Here is a 22333-nt window from a genome sequence, read left to right on the forward strand (position 1 = left end):
TCTTACACATACATGAGTGAGATATACTTATTCTCACTTGTTGTTAAAGGAGCCCTGATGGAACAGATTACACATTAGGCTACTAACTACCATGTCAGCAGTCTGAATCCATCAGCTTCTCCAAGCGAGAAAGATGAGGCTTTCTGCAACCGTAAAGATTCAGAGGCTCACAAACCCAGGGGGCAGTTCTACACTTCCCAACAGGATCGTTGTAAGTTATGATCAACTTGATTGCAGGGAGTTTCATTTTTAGCTGCTCACTGTACGGATGATTCCAATTCATAGCAAACCCTTACAGAAGAGCCTAAAACACTGCTCTTCACCACGCCATCCTCACGATTGTTGTTATATTTGAGCCACTGTGGCAGCCAATGTGTCAATTCAACCCTAGGGTCCTGTTTCCCATCACGCCTTTACCAAGCATGGTGTCATTGGAAGGACTGGTCCCACTGGGCTGCATGTTACTAATGCACATAAAAAGAAGTCTCACCATGCTCACTCCTAAGGGACATTCTGTCTATACGTCTTCCAAAACCTGTGTTTGTTCTTCTGCCTTCCGTGATATTATTCACCGTTCTTTGCCAACACCATAACTCATAGGCACCATTTTTCTTTAGTCTTTCTTATTCTTTGTCCAGTCTTCACATGCATGTGACACAATTAAAAATGCCATGGCTTGGGTCCAACACACCTATAGATCTCAAAATGACATCTTTGCTTTTTAATATTTAAAAGATCTTTTTTGGGCAGATTTGAACATGCAATATATCATTTGACTTCTTGGCTGCTGATCCAAGGGCACTGATTGTAGATTCAAGTAAAATGAAATACCTTGATACATATTTTCAAGCATTCCATTTCATTTTTACAACTTCAAATTTCCTAGATTCATACTTCATACATTCCATGTTCCAATTACTAAGCATGTTGACAGCTGTTTCTTCTCATTTTGTGTCATTAAAGTCTTACTCCACCTAGGCCATGACCAAAGACTGTACTGTGAAAGAGCTTGTGGTAGCTGGATTTTCGGTCAACCTGAGTTTGGCTGGAAGTTGGGGGTGGAATCCAACCTGTCAGTCACATCAAAGCCTGAGGATGCCCCCTGGAGGTGTGGCCTTTTCATAGAGGAGAAACTGGGCTGGAATACTTCCTGGTGTAAATTACTTCTTTTTTTTTTTTTTAATTACTTCTTGATTTAAAGTTCTTTCTTGTACATAGATGAGTGTCACTGGTTTCTTCCTCCAGACAATCCAGCCTAACACATACTTTCCTAGTTGTATTTTGAGAGTCTTCCAACATTAGGGGCTCATCTTCTGGCATCATATCAGACAATGTGCCTCTGCTACATATACATTTTTCTTTGGTTAATATTTTTTAGAAGCTAATCACAAGTTCCTTCTTCCTAGTATGTCTTAGTTTTGAGCTCTGAAGAAACCTGCCTATCTGTGTGTCCCCCTGCTGTGCTCCACGGGCCACCATTTCCCAGTATCACGGCAACATGCAACACCTCAGTCAGGCACACTAACAGACAAGTAGTGGATAACATACTAATAAACATTTTACATACAAATTTCTGTTATTATGTTCTCAGGGCAAATTATAAAAAGTTTAAATTACACTTAATTGAAGATTATAAATTCTACTTAAAATAATACAGAATCATGCACGCTGTAGTGTTTTTCTTACAATAGTTAAAAACTTCTACATGTGGATTTATAATGAGAATCTTTCATCTAAACCTTTTAAAATATAGTTTTTAATCACACATGTACTTACATTCATTGAATCAAGTTGTCCTTTAATTTCTACAACAGGTAACTTGTGGTACCAAGATGCAGCTAGATTCCGATTTATAGAGAAGTCCAAGTTAATTGGGTACAACAGCTGAATATCAGGATAGGAGATGCCTGGCTGGATCACTGTCCTATTAAAAGATATCATGGACACATATGCACATTTTGGATAAAATACAATGTATCATAAATGAACACAAAGTAAAAAGTTGATGCTCTTGATGCCGATGTGAAATTGTATTGAAAGCTTTCAAATGTGAATTCACAGTTAAGTAAGTAGTGCTTCGTTCTGTTGTGCACAGGGTCGCTAAGGGTCAGAACTACTGGATGGTACCTAACAGAGCAACAGCAGCCACAAAACCCAACAGCAGGCACAGCGAAAATACAAAACACACTGGAATCTCAAAAAATTCATGGAAAAATTCTACTCGCTTCTAATCCCATTTTCCCATGAAATTTTTGAAGCCCTCTTACGTATTATACATCGTTAGAAAATCTTTAATAAATAGTGAGTAGAAAATATTTAAATAGTGACAAATTGAATAAATTTTTAAAGAAATTCATATTGTTGAAGAAATGGGAGGTCATCAAATACAGTTGTTCAAGGGCTTACATATATTTGGCTCAGGTATTAAAAAAAACAAGGTAAACTGTTCACAGTGAGGGGATGTTGTGTTAAATTGTTACTTCTTGACCCTGGATAGAGTCAAATGAGCTCACACGGCATCTGGGATGGGCAAGTGAGAACGCATCGTCACTTACACAGTATCCCTCCCTAAATGCATAGTCTCATTACATCATGTGGGAAGGGTCAGATGAAACAGACCATTCAAACTCTCAAAACACTCTTCACAATGAAAGACAAGGCAAGAATGAAGAACTGCTTTGGGATAAATATTATTACAGGAGCTAGATGAGGCTTCCTACTCCTGTAAAGAGTGACAGTCTCAGAAACCCAGCAGGGCAGTTCTACTCTGTCCTGTAGGGTCACTATGAGTCAGAGTTGACTGACTGGCAATGAGTCTGTTTTTCCCATCAGTGCAAAAATCCCCCTCAGTAATTGTAGAACATGGCTAAGTACCATACGTGGCCTGGATCCGAGAGGAAAATTACTTTTAAAATCCCCAAAATTATTGCTTAGGAGGATGTGTGTATGGGAATATGAAGTACACATATTCAATAATGTATTACATCAGTGCTAAAACTCATTAAATTAAATTCCCTTAGAACTTTCATTTCAGAATAATCTTTTCAACATCTTTGGGAGAATAATCATTTATCAGCCACTTTCATTTCTTGCAGCTATTTTACCACTGTGTCCTACTAAAATCAGATCAAGGATGCTGCTACTGCAGCCTAGGGCCAAATCAAAAGATGCTAAACTATTTAGGGGTTAGTTGTCAAGATACCTATTCCCAAATGGTTTATCAAAAAATGTTTTAAATAACAATGACATATAGATAGAGCTAACAAACAAAAGCAAACGTTGGTGAATGGCGGTGAAGAACAGATGGGTGTTCATGGTACTCTTCTTCCAACTGTTCTGTAAGTTTGAACATTTCCAAATAAAAAGTTGATTTTAAAAAAAGTGTTCTGTGTAGTAGATGTCCTTTAGGTACGGATTTCAAAGGTCACGAAATTTCATAGGAAACACGAGCATAAGATTGTATCTATAATGACTGAAAGGGAATACCTAGAGAGTTTCAGCTTTGTGAGACGCACAGCCATCCTATCAATGACTGGTGGATTTAAGCAATCTTCACCAGATACCAGACTGAAGTGATTCTGAACTCTGATTAAGCCAAGATCTACCACCAATGCATTGGCAGACATGGAAGACTGTGGGATGATTATAACCGGTGCTTTTAAATCAATATTGAGGGAAACACGGAAACTCCTCTGGGCCAGATCTTTCACACTCGTGGCGGCCTTTTCTGCTGCTTGGGCCGTGGCAGCACTCAGCGCTTCTTTGGCTGCCTGAAAATTGTTCATGAAGTTCTGTGGATGGAAAGCATAAAAGGAAAACAGGTCAGACACATGAATAATAATATCTCCTTTTTATACATACACTGTTTTTTTTCCCAATAAAGAACTTTTGGTCAAACCTATTTTTCAGTGTGTAGCTAAGAATTACCGCTAACCCACCTGCACTGATGAGCTACGTGACTAGGGCTAGGGTTATCAGACTGTGAAACAAAGAAAACAGGTTTTCAGTAGTTTTTATACTTGAGTCTCATTTGGCTTTCTTACGGTCCTAGTAAAAACTACTGTCAACCCCAGTTCTACACAAAAACCATAAACCGATTCACATTTCAGTATCCTACATTAAACAAAAGTTATTAACCTCTCTAGTGTTGTTACTGATAGGTGTCTTCAAATAAATGCTGACTCACAGGGTCCCTGTGCACAACAGAAGAAAACACTATCCTGTGCAGCACCAGTCTCACAACCTTTCCTGTGGCTGGATCCTGCTGCAGCCACTGTGCCAAGCTATCTCTGAAGGTCTTCTTTTTTGCTGACCTTCCACTTGACTAAGCATGATGACCTATACCAGGAAGGGGTCCCTCTGGATAACATGTCCGAAGTATGCGAGACAGAGTCTCACCATCCGCACTTCCAATACAGCAAGCAGGTTACATGGTTTACAAATACTGTCTTCTTCAGGCGGTCCACGTTTCCTATTCTTCACCAACACCACACATCAAAGGCATCAGCACTTCCCTGTCGTTGTCTGTCATTCGCTGTCTAGTTCTCATGTGCACATGAGGCCACTGAAAATACCACGGCTTAGTCAGGGGCCCTGTACTCCCCAGAGTGTCGTCTCAGCTCGTCAACACTTGAAAGACATATTTTGCAGATTTTTCAATACAATATTGAGATGCACTAATGACTTAATATGGCCCTGCTATCTATAATCCTTCTTGCAATACATTATAAACACTAACCTCGATGCCTGTGGTTAAAATCCCATTCTGGATGGAGTTCTCTATTCCGTGAATGGACATATTCAGATGGGATGTACATTGAGTCTCCGCCTTACTAAAAGGTGTGATTCAAGTCACCAAACTGTTACCTAGGGGGTATGGTCTACAGAAGGTGACAACCATACCTCCAGAGAAGCTATTCTTTTTTGTAACCTCCCCTTCCTGACCGAGCATGCTCAGAAAGAAGGAGTCCTTCTGTGACTGTCATTTTTGCTTCTGCCTCTGGCTACTGCATCTGTCTTGCCTCTACTTGACATCTATTTCTTAGGGTCTTATTTGTGATCTATCACCTGGCCTGATTTTACCAGATTCCAGGACTTTCTTGATCAGGAAGATCCTTCAGAAAAATATCTGAACTTTGAATTTTTTGGATTTTGGGCCAACCAGCACCCACAACCACAGGTGCCCTTCCTTTGAATAGTTCTTGAGTTTTGTGAGACATTGCAGCAAATTTCAGAACCCTGAGACATGTGGAAATATATTACGAGGAGGCATGGTAGTTGATATCAGGGCTGATAATACAGTGGGATGTCATTTTAGAAGAGCTAGGCATTTTAGGGGACTTTTAATCTCCACTTCATTGAGTCTGGTCTTGTATTGATTTTTTAAAAGAAATTATTTTTGCAAATATATATTTTGATTTCTTGGCATGAATGGTAGATCTGAGCAAAACAAAATTCTTGACAATTTCAACATTTTCTGTTTATCATGATGTTACCTACTGGTCCAGTTGTGAGGATTTTTGTTTTATGTTGAGAACCATACTGAATGGCTATAATCGGTACTAAGAGCTATAGTTTTTAATCTTCATCAGTAACTATTGATGCCACAATCTTCTTCATATAGTGCACTTTCCAGAATTATTAGTTCAGCAGACAATTTAAAAAGTATGGTGAAAGAATACAATCTTGGCACTAATTTTAAACTACTCACTATATCTTTGTTCTATTCAAACAATCACTTCTTGGTCTGTGTAGAGGTTCTGCATGAGTATTAAATGTTCTGAAATTCCCATTCTTCCCAATGTTATCCATGTGCTGAACTTTATATTTATAAATATTATATATAATCAGAACAATGCTGAGGTAGTTACTTTATTGTGACAACCTGGCCGATAAACACATGTGGGGTTAATTGAAGAGCAGAGGGATAAATGGCTCAGTGAGCCTCGCCTTTCGAGTTCTCAGGGCTCTTGCTTTGTGATGGTCGGACCAGGGTGTAGCTGCCTTAGCCAGTTCCCTGCTTCAGCTGGCAAGGCTCACTTCCTCTAAGACATCCCTGAGGAGAAGCCGCATGAACCTGCCCCAATGCAGCCCTGGGTGCTGGAGCAGCCGTGTGGAGACCACTGCCAGTGCTGACATGCTTACACATTCACTGACTCGGCTTTCCTCCTGCAGTTGGTGTCATAGCATGTGTTTTGTGAGATGGAGGAGGACTGTGTGGATTGGTGTCGGACATACGGGTTAATGTTGGACTTGTGGGCTTGGGCAGCACTGGGTTAGGATGTTTTCTTGATGTGCACTTACCCTTTATATAAAACTCTCTGTCTTATACATATGAGTTTCTGTGAATTTGTTTCTCTAAAGTACCCAGACTAACACAAATGCCCCTTAAAATCCAAGGTATAAAGATTTGCGACCAAAAAAATTAAGCTATTCATATCCAAGCTGAAAATCCAATATATAAATAGTAATTTTACCAGAAGTGACATCAGGAATTTATGAAGATACACAATCTGAATACAGCCAACATTCAGTGATACCACACCATCTACTTTGGACATGTCAGAATAGGAATCCCCCTCAGTAGCATCTGGGTACAAATCCAAGTTGAAACGAAAAACTTCATTTCCCATTATTGAGACAGCCTGAAAAACAGAGATCTGAATGTACTTCATCCAAGAAGGCAATGACAAAATAAAACCCCATTTAGAAAAGAAGTTCACATTTTAAGCTTTCCAAGATACAATCTTTATAGAAACATTTTTCCATCAAAATATATTTCATCAATATATTTTAAAGTTAAAAATAAGTTATATATTACAACAAAATTACATCATTCAATTGCAAAAAATAAACCCAAAACTCAAATAAATAATTAGTTACTGTCACCTACGTTTTTATGAACTGTCTTAGGATCAACATCTGTGACAATAATATTTTCCAGTCTGGCAAATAGTGATTGTTTTCTTGATTGAAGAGAAAGAAAGGAATCAAGGCCTGGGGGGTGGGGGGGTGGAAATCATATCATTATAATTTCTATAGATCTACCAAGGAGCCCTTGTGATGCAGTGGGTTACGAACTGGACTGCTAACCACAAGATAAGCTGCTTGAAACCACAGTCAAATTCAGACTTGCAAATGTACTGCCTATTTAGCAAAGGGCAGAAGGGGGAGTGGGAGGCTTACGAGTTCTCCAAGAATCTCATTAAGCACACTCTTTACCTCACCATATCACAGTGAGCTGGCAGGACAAAGGCAGAGGAAGAGCTGGGTGAATGTTAGTGGCTTCTGCCCAGAGCTTCACAGGCTTTGTTCTTCATTACAAGGTTGCCTGGAATTCATAGCAAGATAAAGCATCTTCAAAGAATTTTACCTGAATTGGGGACTGGCATCCCAACCCATTATTAGTATCCCTATTTTGATATTAATACCCTTCTCCGCTCTGGGACAATTCTAAGAAAGCTTTAAAATACCATTGTGAATAGGTCAATTTGATGGTTAGATTCTGACCCCCCTTCTTTGTGTCCCTCCCCACCCAAAAGAAAGCAAGTAGCCCTACTCTGTCCGTCTTTCAAAGCTCACAGCCATCCAATTGGAAATTCGTTAGAAATGAGAAAAAAAGAGAAAAAACTTGTGTTTTACCTAAATTTTGATAATGTAGCAACTTTTACCTTGGATCTTGATTTCAGCAATATTGCTCTTTTCATCACAAACAATGACACAGAAAGCACTCAACTTGGCAAACAGACGGAAGGCAATGACGCCACTGTCTTTAGTGGGTACAATCACTAGAAATTAAAAACACATTCTATCACAGATAGGCTTTAGTCATCTACAATCTATTAAGGAATCATGCTTCTAGTCAACGTACCACAGTTTTGTTAATACTATAAATCTTCTAAAACTCATACAATTTCAAATACTTTTTGTACTTTAAAGACTTTCGAGAGTTTGCATTTTTATTTTACTTTTAACATTTAAGTGGCAGGACAAAACCTAAAGTGAATAAAGACATTAAAACACTGAGAGGCTAAATAATGTGCCTATAATCGCATCGTGTAAGTTACAAAGTCAGGACTTGAACTAGGGAAGATTGACCCTATTGCTGTTATCACTTCAGAAACCACTGGAAGGCCTGGAAGAGCTCAGTGTGAAAAGGTCTTCTCTCCCTTCTTAGTTAAGGGCTTCCCAGTACCATCACCAAGATAAACACTAGAATATTTTTCCCTAAAATAATTCCATGGAGGACATTTTCCCCATATATCAAGCACCCATGTAAGATTTTACTTAGGGGGAAAAAAAATCATGAAGCAGATAACCTCTACGACTTCTCATCTCTTACTAACAAGAAACAAAAAAAGTGCCTCTCATACCCTTTTGCGGAGTTGAATTTTTCTGTTGCTTTTCAGTTAACATTTGTGTCTCCTTGACATCAGCCATGTTTTGATGATCTGACGGAATCATGTTTGTCAGGTATGTGATAGAAGAGAGAAGGGCCTGTGTTTGTAGCAACAAACTTAAAGAGGAAAAGGCCACCTGAAACGGTTTTGAAAAGAAAATGTCTTACGGTTATTTGTCTCAACCATGAATCCAGAAGGCTCCCAGCTAAGCCAGCATCACAGGCTCCACCACTCTGACAGAGGTTTTAAGGTAAAGGATGATTTACAGCCCAGGTTCCTTGGAGGAAGCGGCGATCAAGAGTAAACGCCACACACTTCAAGCGTACACTAGAGTATCAGAGTAACCCAATTACTTAATTTCTCAGAATACTTGTTGAGGAGCCTACAACTTACTTCTGAGTCACGTCAGCATTCAACACATACATGGTTGCTGGGCTCTTCAATGACTATTAACTGTGACTCTATAAAATTCACAAGCTAGAACATGAAACTCCAGAATCACTATGTGTCATTAGTATGTCTAGAAATTATGTAACAAATGTGGCATTCATGAGGAAGTTTTCGGTCATTAAACAATCTTCTGAAATCTCAATGATCGGCCTATCACTTAAGAAACACAGAACACATGAAATCACGAAGGCAAAGAAAAAACTGGACTCCAGAAACTGATAGCAGCACAAGTTGTTTGTAATAATGTGCAGCATTCTCACAGCAACTTAGCAGATACCATGGCAACCTTTGCTTATATGTAAGAGAGTGTGCTTCATTTCCTGAAAATACTAAGGAACATAAAAATGCTTTAAAAGGTTATAATATCACAATTAATTTAATTATTTTTACATTACCCCCCAATAAGATCATTTATATGTGTACTGATGTAAAAAGCATCTCACTCATTTTCCTTTTAGTGTAACCCGCAGCTACATTTTGCTTCCTGTTCTCTCTGCTACTACCTGAGTAGTACCCCAATACTCCAACGTGTCTCCTTGTACATCACACGTTCACTCCTGCATCCAGCAATGAGATCTAGTGTGCTTTCTTTGATCCTAGTTGGTTCTTTGTAAATCTAAAAATTCCATTTTTGAGAAACACAGCAAGTCAAAACAATACTAAGCTGGATCTTATAGTAACTGAAATTTAAAATAAGCATATAACATATGAAGTACTTATGAGGTTAATTTATAACTTATTTCTTCAAATGGTCCAGTCAATATGCCTCAAAGTAGATTAAAACTTTGAATATAGTTGATGACTGTCCAATAAAATACATTCTTTTAATAGAATTTCTTAACCCCACCCTCACCCTTTTTTGTTGTTGTTGGTTGGCTTAAAAGAACAATGACCATTCATTGTCACTCAGTGTCAGGAATTCAGGAGCAGCTTAAAAATGTAGGTCTGGCTTGGGATCTCATCTCATTAGTTTTAGAAAGTCAATGGCTGGTACTAGGGTTATTATTAAGATGTCTTGTTTCACATCATTAACAGAATTTCTTACCTTAACTGTTTGTTCGGTGTTTTCAAAAGTAGTTTGGAAACTAGGTCCATTCTTATCAGCCTGCAAAATGAAATAAAAGTTTTAAAGAAGGATACAAAGATTAAAGTAAGTAAATCCCTTATGATCTCTGGTTAACTTATCTTTAATTACAAATGAATTTTTATATATGAGTAATTCCACTATCATTACTTTAAAGTTACACTGAAATAATTTATTTATTGTAATATAGCAACGTCTCCTCCTCTTTTACATTTAGAAGTGCAAGCTACCATTTACTTCTGGGTAACCAAAACTAGGGATAGGAATTATAAACTCTCAAGGTTGAAATTGACCTTAATGGTCATCTAGTCCATTAGTACAGGATTCTGGTTGCTGTACATGGTTTGTGTTCATTTACTACCTAAAGGTTTGTAGTTCAAACCCACCCAGCGGTACCACTAAAGAAGTCTGACAATTGGCTAAAACAAGAAAACAATTGGCTAAAGCTAAAACAATTGGCTAAAACTAAAGCAGTTCTAGTCTGCAGCAAATGGTGTTACCATAAGTCACAATCAACCTGAAGGCATGGTTTGATTTTATTGCTATTGTATTTGTTTAGTCTATCAGTCACCTAATACTTGAGAAGCTTCTAACTGGGCTGGTTTCCCAGCCCACATGCTCCTACGATGGTCTGTGCATTTCTCTGTTGGAAAGCAAATCATATTGTATTTTAACTATTTAACTATTTATCATTCCTTGGGGACAGGGAAAAGTTCCAGAATGGAGATATAGATATTCCACGTGCCTTACAGAGTACCTAGCACACACAGACACTCAGTGAATAGTTTTTGAATCATTAAAACAAACCAACTAAATCTTGCTTGAAGCTAAATACATCAGCTGCATCATTGTGTCCCATGACATATTCTTAAGCTCTATTTCCAATACTGGCAGTTTTCTCCTCATACAATTCAATTTGAAAGTATCCCTTTCAATGTAGTGCTAATCAGTCAGGTGTAACCAGGTAAACAACTACCATAATGAAGGTTAAGGGACTATGCCCTCTCAATACCCCTATCAGAAGATAGGAACACTCATTAGAACACACTGCATCCCAGGTTATCACCTTGGCAAGAGGGAAAGTGGCTTAGTAATCGCTCTAGATTAAAATGGCATTTTTTAAGCCATATGTCCAGAGCCTTTGATGATCTATCTTTTTTGTTCCTTCAAAGGCAATGATTTGGAGTGCACAAAACAAATGGCCAATTCGACAGCCCTCACCTTAACATACTCCACCTTTAAAAGATCTAATCCAGGTTTGTCAGAAGAGCTGATCAAATGAAGGGGCTTCCTTTTGGATCCTAAATTAAAAGAAAAAGAAAAGAATTGCAAGTAAACTCTTAATTTTCATTTTGGACTTTTCTATTTATTTTGTCTTCAAAAAAAAGTGTTAACAAAGTTTCAAACGGGTACATCCAGATTTCCATGGTCACTGTACTTTGTGTCGTTGGTAGTGAAGAAGCCAATCAATCCAAATCTTCCCCTGCGGCACACAAATTAGCTTTAAAAACATGGTTATTTTCATTTGATTTCACATGTGTGTTCCAAGATACTCATGACTCTTCTAGATATTTTAAGGACATGTGTGCATTTGCAAAGCAACAGAAAGACTACAAGTGTTTACACACCAAGATATGTGAATACTACTTCAACTTCATACAAACCAGAAGCTACGTAACTTCAGTATTCTCAATTGTACAAGGAGGTTAAAGTTTTAAAAAGCTTGCAAGTCTGTTAAGCACTAAAATTCTTAGAAAAAATGTATTTGCATTGAATAAATTTAAATAGTTGTCCTTTGTTTAGACACTAAGAAAGAAGGCTTTCCTAGGAGGAAAAAAATTATGGCAGAAACTGCTAAATTTCTTTAAATTTTAATACAAACCAACCAAACACACTGGTATTCAGTTGATTCCAACTCACAACAACCCCACAGGAAGGACAGAACGGCCTATGGGTCCCAGATTATAACACTTCATGGGAAGCAGCAGCCTCCGCGTTTGCACTAAATGTCTTCTATAAACCAACACCTACTGCCAGGGAATCAATCACAATTCACAACGACCGCTTCAGACAACAGTCTATGCAATTCTATCTAGAGAATCTCTGGAGAGACAAGATTTATTTACCACTTTATCTCTCTTTTACTATTTTCCTGTTTCTGAGACATATCAGAATGTCCTCTTGACCTCCAAGGTCATCCTTCAAAGAACGAAAAAGGCTCAAAAGTCAAGCTCCCTGCCATCGAGTCCCTCAACTCACAGCACTCCACAGGGCAGAGAGAGACTGCTCCTCTGGGTTTCCTATGCTGTCTATCTTTGAGGAACAGGTTTTATTACTCATCGTTTTATCCCTCAGTGGAGTAATGTAAATTCTACATTATTAATTATTAATATGTAAACCTTCATTTTTCTTCTAAACTGAGGCTTACTTTTACAGTTAATAAAAGTAGCAAAACACATAACTTTATATTTGAATAAGACCTTAAGCAAATATTAAGCAACTTTAATTACTAGAGATTCATTCATCTCTTCATTTCTCAGATCTAATGAGCCCACGAGACGTACAAACACTGAAATGCACAAGCCATTAGCATTTCTAAAACAGAGTAAGTTTTATGTTGACTGTTTTTATTTTTATAACCTAGTGCTCCTTGTGATATACTAACATAACACTACTACACATGTAAATATTATCATAAAAATAAAAGTATTTCAGACACTGTAAATGGCTATTATTTCTATTTTTTGTGGCAATTGATTCTTTGCTGCATAGCTATTACCTTGAATTTCGTGGTGATCCAAGCTGATTCTCTTTAAATAAGACACTGCAGCTAGGGCAAACGTTCTCACTGTCACTTCGGTCCCTAACTGAGAGACGCTGAGAACTAGAACTGTCTCTTCCTGTCGCTGTTGTTTGGTGAACTCCAACACCACCTAAAAGAATTGGCACAGTCAATTAAAAGTTGACAAGTGTTCTGAATTACACTTAAAACAACAAAAACAAGTATCTCGTCGCATAAATCACCAGGAAAATAGCACAAAGTTTGCTGATGATTTGCTACTACCATTAAGCTATTTCAGATGCTTAGAAGTTATCATCTTTACCTTCAATTCTACTATTGAAAATATATCATCTATATAAAAATCATGATAAAATTTAGCATCTTTTATTGACACAATTCAATTTAGTAAAAGCAAGAGCAATTTACTTATTCTTCCTTTATATATATGTATATATATTTATATATATATTTATATGTATATTTTTTAAAGCTGTATTCTCAAAACAAAACTCCTATCTGGTGATAAAAAGAATCATTCCCAGTAAAGTGAAAATACAAGGATATACACTATCTTTACTACTGCTTATATTTACAGTGGAATGAAAACCAATATATTTTGACAAAAAAATAAAACATAAGAAGAGGCTTCAAAAATTTATAAAAACAGAATTTTCCCACAAATTTTTTGAAATTCCCTCATGTGATTTTTAATTTATATAAAATTAAAGTTATTTGATATTCCCATCAAGAAGTGAGGGTCGTTACTGCCTCACTTTGAATTTCAATAGACAGGTGACTACTTCAAGCAACAGAGTACAGGAGGGAGAGATGCTACAATGACTTCTGATGTCAAAAAAGGCCATGACATTTACACATAGGGTTAACATACAAATAGTAATATCATACGTTCAGATATTCATCACAGAATCTATTAAAATATTTTCAGATAAGTCAGGGTGTTAAATATAAGCCATGAGAAATGCAGCAATACATAAAATAATTGGTAAATATTTTTGTAATGGAGGAGCACTTTCTAATGTGCCACTAGAACTCAAATGTAAACAAAAGTATGATGATACAGTTTACTATATAAAAAACCCAAACCAGTATCATGAAATCAATTCTGACTCATGGGGACTCGACAGAACAAAGCAGAAATGCTCCTATGATTTCTAAGACTGTAAATGTGTACGGGAGCAGCAGGTGGATGTGAACTGTCAATATGTTGCAGCTGGTAACCCAATGCTTAACCCACAATGCTACCAGGGCTCCTTCAATTTCACCACAGAAACAATTAAAACTTTAAAAGTCACACTGGAGGAAAAATCTTTTTATAAATATAAATGAATTCATATACATGTCACACGTTGCTTGATACGTGATTTGTACATTATGGGAACAAGACTAAATCCTGAGCAATAGTATTCACCAATATTCCACCTTCCTGTTGTTTAATATAGCCTTTTGTTTCACTTCCCAACTGATATTTCTCCTTTGCCTGCTGCTGTTGCTGTAACTAATACTGGTTTGCTAGGAGCCATGAAGCACTTCACAGTGATATTTTCAAGAGAAAATTAAGTAGATAGCAAATGTGACAGCACATAAAAGATACAAGCTGCTGCTGTGTGAATTATAGGACACAGTACTGTACAGTCAACTTTTTATTTGTAAGTAAGAAAATTTCACATTAAAATACTGATAATTAGTACAGCACAGAACATAATATATACCCATTACTATATTCTATGCCCGCTGTATCCAGCCATCTATGTCCAGCTCTGCAAACAGAATTTCTGAACTCTATTATAATCTTCTAGGACCACAGATGTATATGTAGTCAGACATTACCCGAATGGAAGTTACACAGCACATGACCGTAAGATTAAAATGAAAAGAACTGTCCCGGGGGGACGGACAACAGAGAAGTGAGTGAAGGGAAACATTGGTCAGTATAAGACATGAAAAAATAATAATAATTTATAAATTATCAAGAGTTCATGATAGAGGGAGGGTGGGGGGAGGGAAGGGAAGAAATGAGACGCTGATACCAAAGGCTCAAGTAGAAAGAAAATGTTTTGAAAATGATGGCAACAAATGTACAAATGTGCTTGACACAATGGCTGGATGGATGGATTGTGGTAAGAGTTGTAGGAGCCCCAATAAAATGATTTAAAAATTAAAAGAACTCTCACAGAGAGAAAAATGATCAGAAATAATGTCCAGAAAATTGGACAAAGAGCAGGAACAGTCAATTCTCCAAAAAGGAATAAATTCATGTAATGATTCTGAACCTCAGAAGATGTTCAAGCAAATCAAATATATTCAAAGTAAAACATGTTTTCACATTCCTCACCTAATTAGCATGTATTAGGTGTCACAAAATAATAATTGTTTTCTTGAAACTTTTTTGCAGGGTGTGTGTGTTTTGGGCAAGAGGGAAAAGAGTGTATCAGAGTTAATATGCTTAATGTTTGCGTCTAGCTTGAAATAATTTACAGGAAGAGTCACAACAGAAAAAGTGTATTTATTGCTAGAACTGCGATACAGACCTCTTTGATTTCAAACTTGAGCAGAAGATGAATGAGTTCCTCATTTGGAGGCTCTGCAGCTTTTTTTAACTCTGATCCTTTCCCACCCTTCCCCACCTGAGAGTCTCCTTCTTCAGCATCAAAATACTCGTCCTCAGACTCTAAAGGAAGAAGACAATCGTTTGACGTGAAAACTGCATGTAACGTTCAAACTTCAATGTCCCACAGTAAAATTAACATATTAGTTAACCATCATATTCTGACTTGGAATACGTTTAATGACTTTAAGTCCCACAAAGTCACATGACCACATTTAAAATCAACCAGCCTGTCTTTTCTTTGGTCGTCCTGATTGTTTTTCTCTTTAGTTCATTCATTCAATACTCAGTGAAATGACTTGAGGGCATCATCTACCACGTGTCAGGCACTGCCACCCGCTGAGAACGACAGAGTGACCAAGTGTGACATGGCCCTATCCCCCCCCATGAAGCTTACATCACAGTTCCGGTCATAGATGACCAGCCAACCAGAGCTAGAGAAACAGGTAAGGTAGAGAGTGTGGCAACAAAAGTGGCTTGTTTAGAATCTTTAACACTGTCAATCACAAAAAAAACCTGATAGATAGCTATCCCTTCGTTTAACTAATGAAGAAACACAGGCTTCAAAAGTTAAGTGATTCAAAGGCATACTGTTGGTTAGTAAGCACAATAGAACTATTAAATTACTATATTACTTTCAAAAATTTGTAAGCCAATTTATAGGCTTGGCTGAATGGACAAAAAACATTGCATTATATTTACCTGATTCCACTACATCAAGTAATAGTGAAGTATCCAGTAGACCTTTGGTCCCATCAGAAATAATAGGAATTGAGGATATCTAGGAAAGAATATAAACAGCTTCCTTAGCATATAGATTCAACGTGCATAATGCATATAAGTGACAGAATCAATGTGCACAATGTGCATAAATGGAAGGATGAAAAGCAATAAAAGTTATTAAAGAGGGAAAGAAATCCACCCACAATAATCTTTCAACTCAACACATTATGCAACTCATAATTAGTGATTTGCTTAGCTAGCATGTATAACTTATTAAGACTCCCACCTGCATCTACGAGAACAAACTACATACAACTCCAAAAGGTAAATGTGCATCACTTATGTTCTCTATTACAACATGATCATGAATCTATAATACATGTGCCTGCAAATTGGCATCAATTGGATCTCTTCTCAAATTCCATTTCGAAAATACCTGACTATGCACCATTTACCTTATCCAACTCAAACTAAAATGAACTAGGGCTTTCAAGTCTAAACAAAACACAATGAAATTTCATACCAATTATTTATTTACAATATTTTAAAGATTTTTATGTATCGTTCTATTTAAAACAAGTTTTGAAAATCTGAAAGATATTTTCCTTTTACTAATGCATTTTTGTTCCCTATATTTTTAAATCCCAACCAAACTCACCTGCTCTTGTCAATTTTGACTCTTAGCGACCTCACAGTACAAAGTAGACTGGCCCACTGGGTTTCCAAGATTGTAAATCGTTAGAGAAGCAAACTGCCTCATCCTCCACAGAGTAGCTAGTGGGTTCAAACCACCAACCTTGCAGTCAGCATTTAACCCACTGTGAAAGCAGAGCTCTGTAATCATTAATTTTCACAACTATTCTAAAACAGCAATGAGCTACAATGTTTATTTTTTTTCAATGTCCCTTAGTTGTTTACAGAATCCAAAAAAATATTAAACTTAAAAAGTGAATCAAATAAATCATTGTAAGAATTACTGAAAATCAAAATAGTGCACATAAAGATGAAACAGACTACATATGCAAATATGGGGGGAAACCCTTGTTTTTTTAAACTTTTTTAGCATTCTTATTCTATCCATTTACCTGTTTCTCTGGAGACTGCGAAGGTGATTTCTGTGGCAAGGTTATGCTGTTAATCAGGTAGAGCACATCTTTCATCTTCTGGTCAGAAATTCTCACGTGCATCAAAGGAAGCCCTCCTGACACTTTGAATCTACAAATGCAATCCACACATGAGGTCAGAAGGCCCAGCTTCTCTGCATAACAGAGGAGAGCGCATGGAAAGGGGACTGCATGGTAGGATCCAAGGCACCACTTTAGAATATTTTAATCGAATGCCTCATTTAGTGAACACTTTCAGGAAGTGGGGCATAATCACGTTTTCAAATGATTTAACCACTCTTTTTAGGGAGTCAACCCCCTTTCGGTTCCCTAATTCATATGAAAATATCTCCAAGCACAACTCAATACATTTAAAAATAAAAAACATGATATATATTTTAAGTATTTCCTGGTAAAAACATGTCCCATGATAAATACTAAGAGCACCTACTGCGCACTCTCTCACATCTCCTAGTTCTGTTTCATGGCGCTGTCACCCCCCATGTGGCATACGTTTGTGTTTGCCTGCCATCTCCTCTAACTTCCTAGCGGACATGTCTGTCTTACGCTGATGTTACGAGCTGCTTTGACTCGGCTCTCCCAGCCAGCACAATTGGCTAAGGTTTGTCTTGACAGCATTGGCACAGCTGATTATGCCCATAAAGCTCTTTTCAGTTGCTGTTTACCTCTGGCTTCCTGACTAAGCTGTGAACAGCTCATCTGACAGTTGTCTAATCTCTAAGTAAAGAGAGAGATTCTGTGTAATGCATGAACCACTGATGTACAAAAGACTCAAATTTCTGTAAAAGGTCTCGGAAACTAAAAAGCACTATAAAACTGTGAATTCCTTTACTATTTCTGAAACATCATGTAAAATTTAAAGCATCATAAATAGAGAAACTGGATTAACCATCCCAGCTAAAATAACTAAAACACTGAACTTAGTATGTGATACGATTTCAAAGACACAAGCCACCAGGCAATGAGGACTGTTCAGAGATGAGAATGAGTGAAGAGAACACCACCGCTCTCTCGGTTTGCTGTCGTAAGACTGTCAGATTTTATGCGGTTCAGTAAATGCACAAGCACGAACTCCTATATTAGAAAGAAAGGGTCTCAAATCAATGTCCTCCACTTCCATTTTAAAAACCAAGATTAAAAAATGGCAAGTGAAACCAAATCTAGCAGGGGAAAAAATCAGTAACAAGCATTAGAGTAAAACTAACACAAATATGATAGAAATGAGAGCTGGTTCTTTCAAAAGAAGAGAAACCTCTACCCGGCCTGATCAGGAAAAAGAGAGTAAAGACATACATTATTAAGATCAAGGGTAAGGGAGGTAACCACCACAAAATCTACACACAATTTTAAAGTGTGGTAGTTACATAATCTGGTGTTAATTTGAGAGAATTATGAGTAAAGGGGTGGAGTCTGGCCTGTCATCAACCAATGAGGCCTCTGTGTGGGCATGACCTTCTTCTGAGAATTCTGGGAACTCCTGTATTTCCTCCTGTTCTTCCACCACCACTGGAGCCACAGACTTTGCACCCACTGGCCTGTGATCTTCCTGCATTCGGTGTCGTTGCATGTGCTGCGTGAGTCTAGAAAGGACTTTATAGATTGGTATCAGACAGATGGGCTAATATCAAACGTACGGACTTGATCTGGACTGGGATGTTTTCTCAATATTCAACTGCTCTTGCATATAAACCTCTTTTCTATACGCATATGAGTGTCCATGAATTTGTTTCTCTAGTCTTACCCAGACTAACACAAAAGTAAGGACATTGTATGAATGGCATTTCACCAATAGACTCAACAACTAGATAAAAAAAATTCACTACCATAGAGTTGATTCCAACTCAGAGCAACGCTATAGGAGAGAGTGTAACTGCCCCCTGTGGATTTCTGAGACTGTAACTCTTTACAGAAGTAGAAAGCCTCATCTTTCTCCTACAGTGGCTAGTGGTTTTGAACTGCTGACCTTGTAGTTAAGCATCCCAATATGTAATCCACTATGCTACCAGCGTTCCTCAACAACTAAAATAACATAGATTAAGTCCTCAAAAAAGCACCAACAACCAAAGATCATTTGGGGGGTGGGGGGGAAATCATCTAAATACCCCTATGTCTATTAAAGAAATTGATCTTTTTACTTCAAAATTTGATCACATAGAAAATTCTAAACACCACCCTATCTCAAAAATAAAAAGAAAGAAAACTGAAGAGTCAGATGACTGGTGAATTGTGCCACCATTTTAAGAAAAAAACAAAAATACAAATTACACACATTGTCTTCTAGAAAACCCATTTCATGATGTCTGATAACAATTACCCTGACTCCAAAAATACAGAAGTTGAGACCAAAATCCCTCATGGCTACATTTGCAACATTCTATCAAACAGAATCCAACGGTCTTTTAAAAAAATAATACGTTATGAACAAGTAGGATTAGTCCAGTCATGTGGATTGGTTTTATATTCAACAGGTATAAGTTGTCATTGAGCCGTGACACATACCACATGAATGAATTCCAAATTAATCATAGTGAATAGAAGAAGTCAGAGAAAAAGAGTTCAAAGTGTATAATTGCATTTACATAAAGTTATAGAAAATTCTAACTAAAGTGTATTGCCATAAAGCAGACCAGTGATATTTTGGGGATATTGGGGAGGGGCGTGGGCAGGTAAGGAGGGAGAGGAAAGGAATACTCAGGGGGCGCAAAAAATCTTTTAATGTCACCTTGCCTAAGGTGACACTTTTGAAAGAAGCACACAAATTTCATAGTTGCCTGTCTTGCTCTGAAATTCAGTTTCTATATTTTATTCACTTAACAGATTTTTAAAGATTTGTATGTAGTTAGTGACCAAATTTTATTAACGACTTTGCTTTATTGTTTCTGAGGGTTAGCTTCTCACATTTATTATTAATACCATCACCAACTTTTACAGAATCTGTTAGTTCCAAATAATTCTGAAATCTAACTAGTAATATGTAATCTACATACACATTTTCATAAAAATTTAACTCCATTCTAAAATAACTGTTGTTTTTCCTACAGAAATCCATTTTAATAGCATAAAATCCAGTAACTACCACAGAAATGCAAAGGTGCTGGAAAAAGTTCATGGAAAAAGGGAATTAAAAGATAATGGGATTTTTATACAAACTTTTTAAAGTTCTCTTGCATGTTTCACTTTATTTACTAATAGGTATAAAAAATTTCATACGTTACCTAGACATTCTACTGTCTTTTTCCACCATTGCCTTGGCCAACTCAACATGAATGTCCATAGGTTGTAATATATGCATAGTTGATGGATGCTGAAATCGATACTTTTTCCAGTTTTCCTCTTAAAAAATTTTTTTTAAATATTAACTGATTGCGTTAATTATCCAGTATCTTATATAAAATTACTATTACTAGAAAATTATTAATAAGCTGACTCAATGAATATCCATTTTTACTTCTTTCAACATATAAGAGCTTTATTTAATAAAGATTAACAAAAGATATAAAAACACTTTTAGATATTTATTTAGAGAATTTTCACATGATAATACCTTACATTTCAAAGCAAGCACCAAAGACCCCCAGGAATTAAATTACCTGAATCCAGAATTAGTGGTTACAGTGATACAAAGAAAGGTAACTTTTAAGTTGTTGGGGGTGGTGGTGGACAGATGACAGTGGGAAAAAGAAGAGGTTTATGGGGCTCCTAAGTGCAATTACATTAGCTTAGTGCATCATTCCAAAGCAAAAATAGATTTTATCAGCAAGACTTTTGTGACAAAGAAATATGGGAATCATTTTCCCTTCAAAAAAGGTCCCAAAAGCAGACTTCCCACTGGCTCATGGAGGCTTACATAACTCTCTGTTAGTGGTGATGACTGAACTTCTTTTATGTACTTTTAATTCTTAAATCATACAAATAAAAATGATTTCCATGATCCGTAAAACACTTTCCTACAAAGAATTATAAGACTTACCTGGTGCCCTAAAGATTTTCAGCATCAGAAACCCCTTATAGGGTCACTGTAAGTCAGAAATTACTCAATAGCACTGGGTCTAGGTTTAAGTCTTAGATGTTGTATGCAAGACTGGAGGCATATATTTAAATGTTAGTAACTTCATCACTCCTACAGGAGCCCTCCATCACTCCCCTCTGGTCAAAAATTATGTCTGTCCTTCCCTCCACTGACCTACCACAAAGTGAGCAACAATGTTCAGTAAATATCTGCTGCCTTTGGAAACTGAAGCCTACAGAACCAGCAGTCTTTACTGCACCAGTGAAACCCACCTAAGCTTTTAGAAAATAATTAATTACACTTAAGGGGTTTAAAGCTATATCTAAACTTCAATATCTATGAACGCTCATGCAATACTACTGAAATAAAGTCTAGGCTACCACAGTAAAGTACTTAAGAATAAAGGCAGCAAGGGAAAACATCATCAAAAAATGCCCAAAGCATTGAATTACGGACACTAGAGAGGAGTCTGAGCCAACTGCAGGTTCTATCTTGCATTCTAGGAAGTTTTCTTAACCGCATTACAAAACATATTCAAGCGATGCCAAGGATTCTAAGATAATATATATATTCAAGAATAAGCTGACCCAAGTATCAGCCGAGGCACCTAGTTTTACCACAAAAGCTGCATTAAAAAATGTGCTGAAAAAATTGTTCTTTATTTGTAGCTGGCCAATGATTTCAGTTGATAAGAGTTTCCGTTTCGTTTACTTGATACCAAAAGAATATGCATACAAAACAATTTTCAAGATTTATGTGCATGCACACATAGGCACATAGTTACCCATACCATTTAATATCATTCCAAGACCCAGAAGTAGAGCATCAGTTTACCTGCTCTTGCAAAGAGTAGTTGCACACTTTTTATTTCAACATCATACTTGTCATATGCCTTATCCATTATTTCTTCCAGAGATGAATTGCCAGTCTGCTGCAAACTTTGATCTTTACTGTTGAGCTACAGAGAAAAATTTCACTTTAATAGGAAAAAATACATACGTGAACATGTTTTATTTGTGTCCTCTTAAAGCACAATGAAAATGACAACATTGCCCTTAAGGTTGTTTTGCTAAATTCTCTGATATTATTTTCATATTTCATAGGCAGTATAAAATCTCAGCATACATTTTGTATTT

At 37.0% G+C, this 22333-nt stretch overlaps 1 protein-coding gene across 1 annotated transcript in view; it reads right to left on the bottom strand.

The window, feature by feature from the left end:
* Window positions 1-22333, bottom strand: part of LOC101650201 (vacuolar protein sorting-associated protein 13C-like) — a 125410-nt gene that overhangs the window by 24927 nt on the left and 78150 nt on the right. Inside the window, exons 22-35 of the mRNA XM_045294948.1 lie at window positions 22032-22155; window positions 20404-20521; window positions 17150-17279; window positions 16044-16122; window positions 15265-15404; window positions 12713-12866; window positions 11155-11234; window positions 9895-9954; window positions 8373-8535; window positions 7671-7787; window positions 6893-6996; window positions 6477-6644; window positions 3487-3791; window positions 1777-1924 (exon numbers count right to left, since the gene is read on the bottom strand). Coding sequence (XP_045150883.1) covers window positions 1777-1924; window positions 3487-3791; window positions 6477-6644; window positions 6893-6996; window positions 7671-7787; window positions 8373-8535; window positions 9895-9954; window positions 11155-11234; window positions 12713-12866; window positions 15265-15404; window positions 16044-16122; window positions 17150-17279; window positions 20404-20521; window positions 22032-22155 — 1890 coding nt within the window. The remainder of the gene's footprint in view (window positions 1-1776; window positions 1925-3486; window positions 3792-6476; window positions 6645-6892; window positions 6997-7670; window positions 7788-8372; window positions 8536-9894; window positions 9955-11154; window positions 11235-12712; window positions 12867-15264; window positions 15405-16043; window positions 16123-17149; window positions 17280-20403; window positions 20522-22031; window positions 22156-22333) is intronic.

Source organism: Echinops telfairi, unplaced genomic scaffold (genome assembly GCF_000313985.2).
Source record: "Echinops telfairi isolate 266 unplaced genomic scaffold, ASM31398v2 ScPeMD7_4048;HRSCAF=4782, whole genome shotgun sequence".
Taxonomy (NCBI): Eukaryota; Metazoa; Chordata; class Mammalia; order Afrosoricida; family Tenrecidae; genus Echinops; species Echinops telfairi.